This window comes from Gavialis gangeticus, unplaced genomic scaffold (assembly GCF_001723915.1).
Source record: "Gavialis gangeticus isolate Ggan-Ray unplaced genomic scaffold, GavGan_comp1, whole genome shotgun sequence".
Taxonomy (NCBI): Eukaryota; Metazoa; Chordata; order Crocodylia; family Gavialidae; genus Gavialis; species Gavialis gangeticus.
In genome coordinates, this window is record NW_017729019.1 from 12,266,428 (window position 1) to 12,279,443 (window position 13,016).

General features: G+C 55.6%; 1 protein-coding gene and 1 long non-coding RNA gene across 2 annotated transcripts in view; one reads left to right on the plus strand and one right to left on the minus strand.

Moving 5' to 3' along the window:
• The window catches only part of LOC109295306, a 29,957-nt gene that overhangs the window by 11,333 nt on the left and 5,608 nt on the right, over positions 1-13,016 (minus strand). Inside the window, exons 2-4 of the long non-coding RNA XR_002096722.1 lie at positions 10,813-10,934; positions 8,412-8,674; positions 6,824-6,889 (exon numbers count right to left, since the gene is read on the minus strand). This is a non-coding gene — a long non-coding RNA (uncharacterized LOC109295306). The remainder of the gene's footprint in view (positions 1-6,823; positions 6,890-8,411; positions 8,675-10,812; positions 10,935-13,016) is intronic.
• Positions 11,619-13,016, plus strand: part of WNT2B (Wnt family member 2B) — a 10,453-nt gene continuing 9,055 nt past the window's right edge. The window contains exon 1 of the mRNA XM_019514081.1: positions 11,619-11,838. Coding sequence (XP_019369626.1) covers positions 11,712-11,838 — 127 coding nt within the window. The 5' untranslated portion in view covers positions 11,619-11,711. The remainder of the gene's footprint in view (positions 11,839-13,016) is intronic.

Consider the following 13,016-nt stretch of genomic DNA (forward strand, 5'->3'; position numbering starts at 1 on the left):
CGGGGCCCGGCCGCGGACAGCGGCGCTGGGAGCGGGGACAGCGGCGCGCCGGGGGTGCGCGGCCGAAGGGAGCAGAGCTGGGGGCAGAAGCGATCGCTTTTATTTAGACCAACTCGGTTTTTGCAACCACAGATGTTTCTTTCACGCTGGCTACCTTGTGCGTTGCGTGCATGCAGCGTCTTACCCCGGCCCCTGCCCCTGCCCCGGTTGGCAGGCACGGGCTTTCTCCCTCGGCAGCCGGAGGCGTAAGGGCTTGCAGCAGCGTGTGTCTGTGTGCTGGGGGGTGCCTTTCTCCCCTGTGCCAGGCTGATCCTGCTGTTGGCACGCAGCTCTGGGGAGGGGAGAGCTAGACCAGGCCAGGAAGGATTTTGGCTGTAGAGGGGGCTGGAAAATGACCCTCGGGCTTTCCAGCAGGTTGTGGAGGCGACGGGCAGCCCTGAAACCCTGCTCCCTCTTCCCCACCACAACCCCTTTCCACAGCCCCGAACTGCCTTACACAGGCTGCTCGGGGATGCACAGGCTCTGGGTCTCCGTTCCTCTCTCCAACCAGCAAACCGTCCTGACAAAACGGTGGCTGAAGTCAGTCCACGGCTGCCCCTGCATTTCAGCTTTGACAAAATGGCACGTTTAAACGAAGCTTCTTTTCGCGAAACTATTCCCAACAATGATGCTGGCTCATCTGCCAGCACCTCTCTATCACCATTGATATTACAGCTAGACATTGGGTGGCACATCATTATTCACGTTATTACTGTTGTTATCCCAATTGCTAAACTCCTTTCGGGTTCATGCACACGCAAACTGGTGCCCGAAAGGAAATGCTTCTCATTTCCCCCAGACAATTCTTAAAGTAGATTAAACAGAAAGCACCGGGTCAGGCCTCCGCAGAATGCACCATGAGGAAATCGCCACCAAATGCTTTTAAACAACTGCCAATAATTAATATTTCAGTGACATCAGGGCCTGGCCCACGTTACTTCACAAAAATTCCAGCCATTGGGAAACTTGGAGGAAACAAAACCGTGGGTCGGTCGAAGCTCATAGCTTGCACTTGACACTATTTATGCTGCAGCGGCTCGTTATTTAGCCAGGGCAGCGGGGCTGGCTTAGGGTGGTCTTGGAAGATCAGCTACAGGTCCTGCTTTGGCACCGTGGTTGCACTGGTTCCACTTTAATTCTAGCTCCATGGGGTGCTGGGTTAACCATCAGCATCCCCTTTGCAGCCTCCAAACTTTGGTTGATGGTGTTAATTAGCAACAAAGTCCGTGTCAAAACACAGACAGAAAAGGCAAAGGGAAAATCCCATTTCTAGCCGAGTGCACAGCAGCAAAGGGAGGACGAGCACCCCATCCCTCATAGCCTGAAGCTAGCGGGTCTCTCCAAGGCCAGCAGGACAGAGCAGGAGAGCACCAGGCCCAGCGCTAGCTTCCAAGATTCCTTGTGAAAGATTTGGGGCAGATTAGGATGTTGCTTGTAAATAGAAATTGTGCAATAAGAGCGGGTGTCCATAACGGAGAAGGAGCGTTTACTCGTCCTGCAGGGCTGCCGCATGGAAAGCCCTGCTACATGAAAGGCTTGGTCAGAGGAAAGTGTGCACGAGGTCGCTGGCACCCTGCCCTCACGCATGCCCACTCTCTCTCGCACAGACAAATCCCCCGTGCGTAAACTCGCAGACACACCAGATCCTCATTAGCCCGCTTGTTTATTGCTAACCACAGTCCTTGGGAACTACAAATATTTAATTTCATCTGGCACCACAGCAGATGTGAGGCATCAAGCTCCCAAGAGAGACAACAGGCTTGTGGGAAGGAGCCCGTCCCTAGCTTCGCCTCCAGCCCAGATGTGGGCAGCCACGTGGGCTCCTTTCCGTGGCACAGGCTAGCGGAAAGCTGATCGCCCTCGGGTGATGCTTGTGTCCTGGTGCAAACAGGCTCTGTGGATGGGGGCACAAGCCAGCGCAGGGAGGAGACAACTCAGACGGTGAAGAGGGGTCCAGTCCCTGACCCTGGGAGTCCCATGTGCTTGCCCTTTCTCCCCAGCACCCTACCCAGCAGGGGCTTTCCCAGCTCCCACATATTTTTGAGTGGTTCCCAGAGATGTTAATTAGACGTCTCAAATTTAAGATTTAACACGCTGAGAAATTTCAAGAGGGAGTCTTCCTTATCTCTGGCACGCACCGGGCGCAGGAGGAACCGAAGTTGGATGGCACCCACTGGTCCAAAAATTGGCTTCCTTCCCTGTCTAACTCCTTTCACACTAGCGAGGGTTCAGAAGTTCACGAGTACTCCAGTTTTTATGCTTTTACTACAAGTAGCAGGAGAGGCTTCGGAGGGAGCCTGGGCAACGCCTTAGTAGGCACACGCAACTCCTAGACAGCGATCCATAAACCACGTTGTGTTGCAGAAGGCACCAGACATTGCTAATATGCTCAAAACAACTGCTTGTATATCAAGCCAGAGATTGATCATCTTTGTCAACTGGGCAAGTGCTTTATCTAGGTAGGTGGAGGGAGAAATAGCAATGACAGGACTGTTTGAAACAGAACGGGAGGAAAGATGTGCAGGCAAGGAGCGTTCAGTCTTGGAGTCACCCCTGTAATGCACGGAGGGGGAAGGAGAGTGCTTCTGGCTCCCTCCCTCTGCTGATCCACATAGGACAGGAGGCTGCTGCAGCCCGGAGAAGACCAGCTCCAGCTGTACCAGCTCCTGCCTTCTGCTCTGGCACTCTCTGGTCCAGTCCCCAGTGGTTTGGCCAACAGGGCAGCATTCCCGTCAGCACCACGTTGTCCAAACCACCTTCCTCTTACACCCCAAAGCTGCAGAGCGGATATTCCCCTGATCCAGCCTCATCCCACATAGGTGCGCCAGGAGAGCAGGGCAGTCCTGGGAATTGGACTTGGGTGCCGTATAAAAGGGAACATGCACCAAAAAGCAGCCCTAGGACAGGGTGGGAGCCTGCCGTTCGTGCAGAAGCACGTTCACAGAGGTTACACGCTCCCTGTTACCAAGTGTTTTGCTGGGGGTAGCAACAGCAATAGTTGCAGGGTCACTAACCAAGGAGGAGTCTTTCTCCTGAAGTGCTCTGTCACGCTGGCTAGCCCAATAGTCCTCTTGGAAGAGTAAGCTTTCGCAGAAGTCGAGCTGGCTGAAAGAGAAACCGTAGTAGCTCCACTGTTTTCACTGGGAATATACTGCAGCAGATGGGTTCCCTCAGTCACTGTACACAATAATCGTTTGGCCTAATTGTATTTCTGGGGTAATTTTTTATCACAGGAACTTTTTACCTACAGGACACTTCATTTGGACCTAAGTGCACGGGGAGAGGATTAGCTCCCCTTGCAAATCCCCTGGCAATTATTATACATCGCTCTGATGGCAGGCCCCCCGCCCACTACAACGGGGTGCCACGGGGTTAGATCCCGCACAAGAGGCTGCCAGAAGCAGACTCTGCCCTGGGGAGGCTGCACAGAGTCCTCCTCTCCTTTTTGCAGAGCTGCAAAGAGATGAAGTGCTCGGCCCACAGTTACACAGGGAGTCCATATGAACAGGACTCCAGAATCGCAGACCCCAGCCCATTTCCTTCTCCACCCGTCTTCCCTCTTCTCTGAACTGACATCAAAACTGGCAATTTGCCCCCTTCTGCCATGAAGCCTGGTGGTTAGCTCACGGGGCTGGGCCTTGAGGAAGCAGAGTTCCCTAGTGATCAGCGCTGCAGGTCCCACACGAGTCAGCACCGCGCAGGCAGGCATGGTGCCCCTGGAAGCCAGGTTAGCCTCGCAACACAATGGCAATAACGCCCCGCTCCTTGGAGGATGCCGGGGGATCTCCAGGGGACAACTGGTGTTTAGGGACATGTTCTACTGTCTAGCATCGGTTTTCAATGCAGCCACTCACCTGCCGAAGTCCAGGGCTACGTTGAAGCCCAGGCAGTGGTGCCAAGCTGACCCGCTGCATTCCCCTGTGCTTTCAGGCTACTTCTTTGTTGCCCCTTCAGTACAAGAACATATGCCCTGGCCTGGGCAACAGAAGAGCAGGGTTTTATGTCCAGCTTTGCCACCAATGCCACTGTGCATCCGTGGGCAAGTCATCTAGTCTCTCCGTGCCTCTTCGGGCGAGACACTGCATCTCCTCCTACATTCGTGCAGTGGTCAGCAGTCCCAGATGAGGTCTCCAGGCACTTGTGTGATACAAAGGATAAGCCACGAAGCCTCCCACCTAACCAGCTTGTGCTGGCACTGGATAACCATCCAGCTATTAGAGGCAGGCCCCTCTCTGACTCTTCACATCAAGTTTCACAGGAGACACGTCCTTTCAAGACCCTTGTTTAGGCAACAAGGATTCTCTCCATAGTAACTACATTCTGATACCACAGACACTGAGACGAGGTCAGAGCTGCGGAGGAACACATCTCATGGCAGAGGGCTGGAAAAATGTTGATGCTAAATAGTTTCATAGTTTCATAGATTTAGGGTCGGAAGGGACCTAAGTAGATCTTCTAGCCCGACCCCCCGCCAGGGCGGGAGAACAACAAAACCCCAAAACAAGAAACGGGACTCAAATGAGTCCAGCCAGGTAGGCATCCAGCCTCTTCTTAAAGACCCCCAGGGTAGGGGCCAGCACCACTTCCCTTGGAAGTTGGTTCCAGCTCCTAGCCGCCCTAACTGTGAAGTAGTTTTTGCGGATGTCCAATCTATACCTCCTCTCCATCAACTTGTGCCCATTACTCCTTGTTATGCCAGCGGGCGCTAGGGGAAAGAGCGCCTCCCCCAAACCCTTCTGGTCCCCCCTAGTGAGTTTATAGATGGTCACCAGGTCCCCCCTCAGCCTTCTCTTTTCAAATAAAATTTTTAAAAAGGCTAAGAAAAGAGCAAAGAATGAAACACCCTCACATGAAGTGGGGCTGGGAGGTTGCACAGCATTATGCTATTAAAAATTATTCAAGGGAGACCAGGGTTTTCCCTACACAGAGTAATGGCTCTAAGTGAGGAAATTAGGGCTATTAATCTTCTCAAGGTGCTAACAACTCCAGCAGGTCAGGATGGCCCCATTCCCAGTAGGGCTTAATAAAATGTTAAGGGCTTATAATAATAATAAAAATAATAAAATAGTATATTGGAGGAATATTGCACCTTGCATACCAAAGTGCTTTGCAACCTGCTATAAATTCTGTACCCATAGGCTTGGACAGGCAGGGAGAGGAATGCATCTGCTCGGGACTGCCCAGGGAGTGGAGAGTGCTGGAACATGGTCAGTGTCTCCGGGAAGTGGCCCCTTTGGCCGCCCAGAGCAACCGCTGTCTGCTGCTCATCTCAAAGCTGCGTCTGCAGCCCTTCGTCCTGCTCTGAGCTCAGCCCTGAAGCATCGGGGTCAGTTCTAACTCTGGGAAGAACCCCACCTCATGAGTCATCGGCATGGTTTCCTGGAGCACGGAGCACCATGCCGGCTGCTCAGTTCAGCCTGGCGGTGAGCAACAGTGGTACTAGCAACCTGTGCTTGGCCAGGGGCTGGTTGCCCCTTTTCCCAGCTAGCCCCAGTGTCAGGAAGGACGGTGCAGACTGCCTGCCTTAGCATCAGAACAGGCTATTTGGTGAAACAGGGGCTGTCTGCACCAGAGCAGGCATGTCCCCCCAGGTCCCCTGCCTCGAGCTGTCACTGAAACAAACTCCCTCCCACCTTGGACCCGACAGGGACCTGCAGAGACCAGAGCCCCGTCCCCCTGCTCTCTGCAGCCCAACACGTCAGCCAAACACCAGTCACTATTTCACTGCTGAGCCAAACACCAGGGCCTCCAGTTTCACCCCAACCCCACAGCTCAGGGTGGTCAGCGACCAGGGAGTACAGCACCTTGAGGTCGCAGGCACAGGCTAAAAGGCAGTAAGACGCCGCTACACTAAGCCTTCTGCCCATTTTCATTTCTAATCCATTAGCCACCCACGGCTGCAGCTGGAGTGGAGCCAACACAGTACTGGGCAACTCCACCCCAGAACCCGAGTCCCTCTTAGGAGCAGCCCTGGAGATGAACACACCTGCAAAATACACACTGTTTCCCAGGGGACCTGGAGGAGTCAGCCAGAGCTGCCCAGACCCCACAGGGATGGGCAACCTTTTGCAAAGCTGGGCAGTGCTTTCAGGCACACATCAGCCAGCCCTTTCCAGCAGCTCAGCAGCCTGGCCCCAGCCCCTCCCTGACACTGTATCCCCCCCACACGTGGCCAGGCGCTGTGCCACGGGCACCTGGCAGCAACCCAGCTCCATGCACTGGAAAGCAGGATGTGACCTTTCAATAATCCCGTGCCAATCCACCCACCCTGCTCACAATGGCAAACGTCCCCTGTTCACAGCTTGCTCCTGACCCCACTTTAATTCAATTTAAAAGCCTCCAAGGGCACTGCCAGTTTCACCACGGAGGGATTACATGCTTAGCATTTCTTCCAAGTGATACTGAGGTTACTTGTTTAAATAATAATGGGGGAGGGGAAGCTCAATATCATGGGCACCCGCCGGAATTCACAGACTATCGAGTGCAGAGAGCACACCTGAAGCAAGGGATTGGCTGCCTTTTTTTTTTTTTACCATGATTTTCTCAAGCTCCGAGTCCTTGGATGCAGCCTGGATGGTGATGCTGAGGGCCAGGCGGCCTGTGGTCATCTGCCCAAGACAGCCTCCCTTCAGCCACCAAAGTGGCTGCTGGTGGAGAGCCAGGAGGTGCCTTTCATGCCCTGGGGCCTAGGCCAGACCTCATTTGGAGGAACTCGCTCCAAAGCCCACTGGGGCCTGGGAAATCCCCTGTTGTTGTACAGATGTTTCAAGGAGTTAGGACTTACTCTGCTTTGCTGGGTCCTGCTTCTATGCACTGCCGCCGAGAGGGGCTGTTGTGGCAAGCTGGCAACCTGTGGGGGAAAGCCATGTTACAACGCAGTTACCCTACCCGCAGCCCCAGTGACACCCAGTCCTGCCTAGGTCAGTGCCCAGAGCTCAGACTGCCTCTCTGGCTGGGACAGGATGGGACCCGTGCACACACATCTGAGAACAGAGAGCCGAGATCCGCCTCCCCCATTGCAGAACAGAGAAACACTGCTCTGTGGCCAGGAGAGCCACCGCACATGACCCTCGTGCATCAGCAGCTCCTCCTGCCACAGCCTGACGTTCCCAAGAGGCGGCTGCAGCCCAGGGTATGAAGGGGAGAACAGGCAGCACAGAGACTGTGGCAGGGAAAGGATGGAAGAGCCCTGAGGGACGTGCACTCTGGCAGCTCAGGAAGAGTGTGAGCGGGGATTTCCCACCCGTATCAGACTGCAGCAGATGGCCTACATTACACTTGTTCCCCTCACCAACTTAAAACCTCACCCTGGCATGGTGAAGGCGCTGCCCGTGGCAGAAAGGAGAGCTTAGCAGTACGGCGGTTGCATTTCCCCTGTGACTCTCTGGGTACCAAGGTACTGAGACAGCATTGTACAAGAATTGGATTCCCATGCAATGCGGAGACGGGGCCTGGAGACAGTGTGATGCAGCCAATGTTCAGCCCACTCCACGCAGCGCCCACGTCTCCCTCCTGTCCTCTCTGCAGGGCTGCACGTGCAAACACAAGTGCAGAGAGGAACCCAGGGAAACCTCCTCCTCAGGCCCGTCAGCAGAGGGCAGGGGCATGCCAGGCCAGTGGGGAGCGGGTGCATCTCAGCCCCAGGGCCTGCCGCGGCTAGGGGGTTAAAAGCGAAACGCATGCTGCTCCCGAGTAAATAGATGCGTCGGCCCCAGAGCTGCCTGTTTATCTTAGAAGCAATTTAGGTTTCTCCTTGTTTATGGGAATGAAAGTCAGCAGATTCTGAGAACGGGAAAAACAACTGGGAGCCAACATGTGACAGCTCTCTCCTGTTGCCCTCGGAACGGGGCGGCCGAGAGCAAACCCACGCCAGCGACACGGCTGGATTCATTTATGCGATGGATTCACCCCTGGGCAAAAGGAGCAGCAGCATAGGGTCAGGCCCGTGTCACCACCTGGACAGGTGGGGTCCTGCCTCTGCACACAGGAGCCCATGTGCGCTTGCTGGCTCTGGGGTGGCCAGTGCTCAGACTGTCAGTAGGTCGCTCCTCCAAGGAAATGCGACCAACTGCATATGGAGAGACGTGCCTCCGCAACACGTATCCCTGGCAGCCGCGCAGCCCAGTTCTAGGAACATGCGGAGGGTCGTGACTCACGCCGGCAGCACGGCACGAAGCCCTGCCCCTTGAGTGGAGCCAGCGGCTCCTTGGCTGGCGGCAGCTGGATGCGGTCACTGCCCGTGCAGACCAGCCTCCCCCAAGGATGCGACACACACACATCTGTCTTGTGCCACCCACACCCCTGTGCTGGAGGCTCCTCGCCTCCCCACTGCACCCTCTTGCCACCTCCAGGCACATCACACAGCAGCTCACCTGGCCATCTCCATGCACTGCAACTCCCCTCCTGCCCTCTGTTTGGGGCTGACCATGAGCAGAGTCCCCAAGGCCATCTAACCACACTCCAGTGGGCAGCTCAAGTGCATCAAACATGAAGCCTCCCGTGGGAACCGGCCCGTGTCAGCAGCATTGCACGTTTAAAAAGACATGAAAAAAAAAAAAGAAGAGCCTTCTGAAAAGGCCCAGACATCCTGCTTTGACTTTTTGGAATGGGCTGCTTGGATTTTTCCAAAAACTCCCTGTGAAATAAAAAACATAATGGTGGAATGACACAGTCTGATCAAGACCAAAGAATAGTTTCGGGGGAGCTTCCCCCCTGAATTCTTTTGGGCAAGAAACGTTGGACTTTTTATTTAATTTTAGCTCCAGGTCAGAACAGAGCAACTCTCCCCAAGTTCTGGAATTCCCCAGAAAACAGCAGGTCCAGTTTCCGCCCAGCTCTCACTGGCAGCCCTTCAGGTCCAAGTAGGCCTCCCCCTATCCTCTCTCTAAGGGGACCAGCAGAATGACAAGGCCCCTCCACACCAGAATAGCCCTGGAGTCACTTACACCCAAGCAAGTGAGGCAGTTAGGAAAGAAAAGGAGACCACAAATGGAGGGCAGCAGGAAATCTGGCTCGTTAGCACCAAAGGGGATCCAACCACTGCATTCCTTGCCTGGACTGCCGCCGCAATCAGCAGAACCAGGCACAGCGGGGAAGGGAGGCAGATATATTGGCAAGGTGCACGGTCGAAAAAGGGAGAGGAACCCATGACCCTCCTGTGCTCCCCTTTGAAAAAGCTGGCTGCCAGCCAGGTATTCAGCAGTGGAGCTAATGAGAGCAGAAATAATTAGCTGGTGGTGTGAAAAGGAGAGCGACTGCGCGTTTATCTGGCTGGGAGGATTCTCCGAGATCAAAGCCTCCTGGGGCTAGGTTAGTCATTACCATTATCTGCATGCTTTCCCCTAGCAAAGCATCTCCTCAGTCAGCCCACAGAGTCACCACTCCCCAGCGAGCTGCCAGCGGCAGAGCTCCCCTCACCCATGCCAAGTGCACCAAGGCTCCCTGCCCCTTAGCTTGGTGCAAGCAGGAAGAGAGCGGGGGTGCAAAGTCCTGGGGCAGTGGCGAGCTGGGAACAGATGCTGTCATGTCCTGTCCCACCCATGGCAGGCACTGTGCATGGAGGGATCTGGGAGCAGCTTGGGAATTTGGGCAGCAGTGCTTCCCTTTGTATATCACTCTGCCTGAGCACCCATTTCCTCGAGAAGGCAGAACCTGTCGGTCCCTTGTGGCCTCGGGGAGCGGCTGTCCTCAGCCTACAGGCAGCATCTCCCCAGCCAAGCCCCACAAGTGCTGGCCAGCTTTAAGCCCTGCCTTATTGCCGAGCAAATGTGGAAAGGCAGAAAGGGGCAATGTCCCATCCCTGCTGTAGCCCATCCTGCTCCTGGGAACCCTCTGAACCCCGGGGTTGGACCAAATTGTCCTCTTTGTGCAGGCAGGAAGGCATTGTGCACCTGGTGTCACCCCCGTTCCCCTTGATGAGCTTTTTTAATGGCTTCCCCATCTCCCTGGTGCCGCAGCCGCCTGATGAAAGGTTGACGAGCAAGCTTGTAAAACATAATGCGCGTTGGCAGAGCTACGGGGAGCCGGGTCTATTATCCACCGCTCCGGCCCAACGTGACCTTGCGCGGCTGCCAGTGCTTAAACAAAATATTTTTTAAAAAGGGAAGAAAAGATCCCCATTGCTTTCTGTGCTCTTGAAGCCATCCTCAGCTGTGAGCTAGCTCTGGGCCGATAGGAATGAGAGCACAGCCAGGGACACAAGGGAACATCACCCCAGCTTTGGGCTTTCTTATTCCTGTTCAAGGGAGGGTCTTAATTCCAGTCTAGAGGTTGGAAATGTTTCGGTTGTGCCCAAAGCCTCCCTTATTTGTCTGGCCAGAAATGCAGGGCCGGGGTCTATGGCCAGGCCGGTTCCCCAGCACAAGGGATCAGCCACTCTCTGGCAGAGGGGAACCAGGGATATCGGCATGGCTTCTGGATGGACATGGCATCTTCCATGCTCCACTCCATGGTCTGCTTCAGCTTCAAGTCCACAAAGGAACCGGTGGGGGTCTGCGGGGAGAATTCAGCCTCCCAGGCACATGCCCTGGGTTTCTGGGCTGAGTTGCTTGCTCAGATCATACCAGCTGCACCGGAGAATTGCTGGCACTGCTTCCCCTCACTGCCCACCCCATCCACCAGCTGAGGAGCAGTGGGACCAGGAGAGGATGGGATACCTGGGGAACTGCCCTGCAGGGGGACATGGGGAGGCTGGGCATGGATGTGGGCACCCTGAACTGCAGCAGTAAAGCCCCAGCATTTGGGAAGGGATCTACCCCTCCTGCAGCCACTGACCTCTAGCTGCTAGCAGGAGCACTCCCTGCCACGAGATGCTCATGCTGGCTGGTCCCCCCACTGCTACGGCCATGGCTGTTCCTGAGCAGGCCCTGCTGGGCCCTGAAATCTGCTTCCAGGGGCTGCAAAAAACAAGAAAAAACGTCACTGATAGGAGGGTGAGAGATAGATACCCCCCCAGGTTGTGCAGAAGTCGGACAAAGCCTGGGGCTTCTGCCCGGTGCTGCGTGGCAAAGCAAAACGCCGAAGCCCATCCTGTCCTGTCCTGTCCACCTGCTACATCCTGCCCTAGCCCAGGAGCTCTCTGGGCCTGAGATGTCCTTGCTGCTGCCTGTCTGCAAAGCACCTGGCACTCAAAGGGGCCCCAGTTCAGGACAGGGCTTCAGACAGAACAACTACCAGCCCTTCTTGCAAATCCTGGCTGGGCAGCTCTGGCTTCTTGACCTGGCCTTCTGAGCTAGGAGTTGTCTGAGCTGTGCCAGCTGCCATCAGACAGGGCTGTGCAGCATGGCACAGCTGCCGGTTCCTGCAGTCAGTGCCCTCATACCTCATCCTGAAAGTTCACCCAGCTCCAGGGGCACAAATGCCACCTCTTATTGCTCCTCAGCCCTGGCTACAGCTCACTGTAGCTGTTCGGGGAGGAAGCCTGCCCCGTGTGAATGCAGGGACCTGGTGCACCCTAGGGTTGTGGGCTTAGATACCCAGCCAAGACCCCATCCCAGCACAGCCCTGCAGGGTCCCAGCCCTACAGCCTGCCAAATGCTCCCCTAGGTGCCTTGCTCACAGGCATGCTCTCCTTCCACAGGTACATTGGGGCTTTGGGCGCCAGAGTGATCTGTGACAACATCCCCGGACTGGTGAACAAGCAGCGGCAGTTCTGCCAAAAGTACCCCGACATCATGCAGTCAGTGGGCGAGGGCGCCAAGGAGTGGATCCGAGAGTGCCAGCACCAGTTTCGGCACCACCGCTGGAACTGCAGCACGCTGGACAGGGACCACACTGTCTTTGGCAGAGTCATGCTGAGAAGTAGGTCCCCGCAGGCTTTTTCTTCCCACCCACTTGCCCAGGGGGGAAAATCATACCCTGCCTCCAGGAGGGGATGATTTGGCGCTGAGGGTGACCTGCCTGCTAGACAGCTCCCGTAGCCCATCGAGGTAATGCCAGGTGCCATCCTGCACGAGGCAAACAGGTGCCTAAGAATCCAGCACCTAAAACCACAATGTCCTGTGCCCAGCGTTGCCCAGCAGTCATGCAACAGGGCATCAGGCCAGTTTTCCCAGGCTCCTCCCTGCACCCCAGCTCCTGCTTTTAAGGAAAGGCCAGGACACCCCCCGCCCACCCACGTTTTGCTGTACCCAGAGGCAAAAACACCCTTTGCTCCCCTGGTCCAGCCCCTTGAGGCACAACCGCTGCTCTGGGGCTGAGCAGGGGCTCCCGTTATCTCCTCTAGAGCTCGGTCTTTCTCTGTCAGTTTGTCAGGCAGTAATGGGAGCGCATCACTGCCCTGGCGAGAGGAGCCAGGGAAGGAGACACCTCTGGAGAACCAGCTTGCATGTAAACAGTAACAGGATACGTAAATATTTAGAGAGCGGGGCTGGCCAGGCACGTGGGACCAGACGACTCCCTGCAGAGTGGGGAAGCTGGGGCAGAGACGAGTGAAAGGCCAAGACAGCTGTGGCTGCAGACTCCATCCTGGAGAAGCACCCATGCCCCTGGGGTGAAGTTTGCCCTGTGCAAGAGATGGGGCAGGCCTGGCAGGGCCATGGGCAGCAGCATGCTGCAGGCTGTCCCTAGAAAGGTCTGACCTCTGGGACGGACACGGGTTGCACCCATGGAGCAGGGGGCTCTACCAGCGATGCTAGCTGGTGCACAGGCAGCTGGGAAGGCTGCCAGTCAGACCGGCCGGTCAAGGAACTGCTAGCCTGGATGAGGCAGCCTGTTCCCCTGATCTGCTGCGTCAGGGAGGAGACCAGCCTGGACATGGAGAGAGGACTCCAGCCCTGTGACATGCAGGACACTCTCTCCTTTTTTTTATTTTTTTTAAAAGAGAAATCAGATTGTAACTATGGGGTCTAATCCCCACCCAATTTTGAGCCACGGGGCACATTTAGGCTGCCCCTGAAGCCAGGAGGGCAAACGCTTACTTTTAAAAATAAAAAGCTAAGCCTGCACTTTGCATGCAATCCCCTGACTCCAGAAGCTTG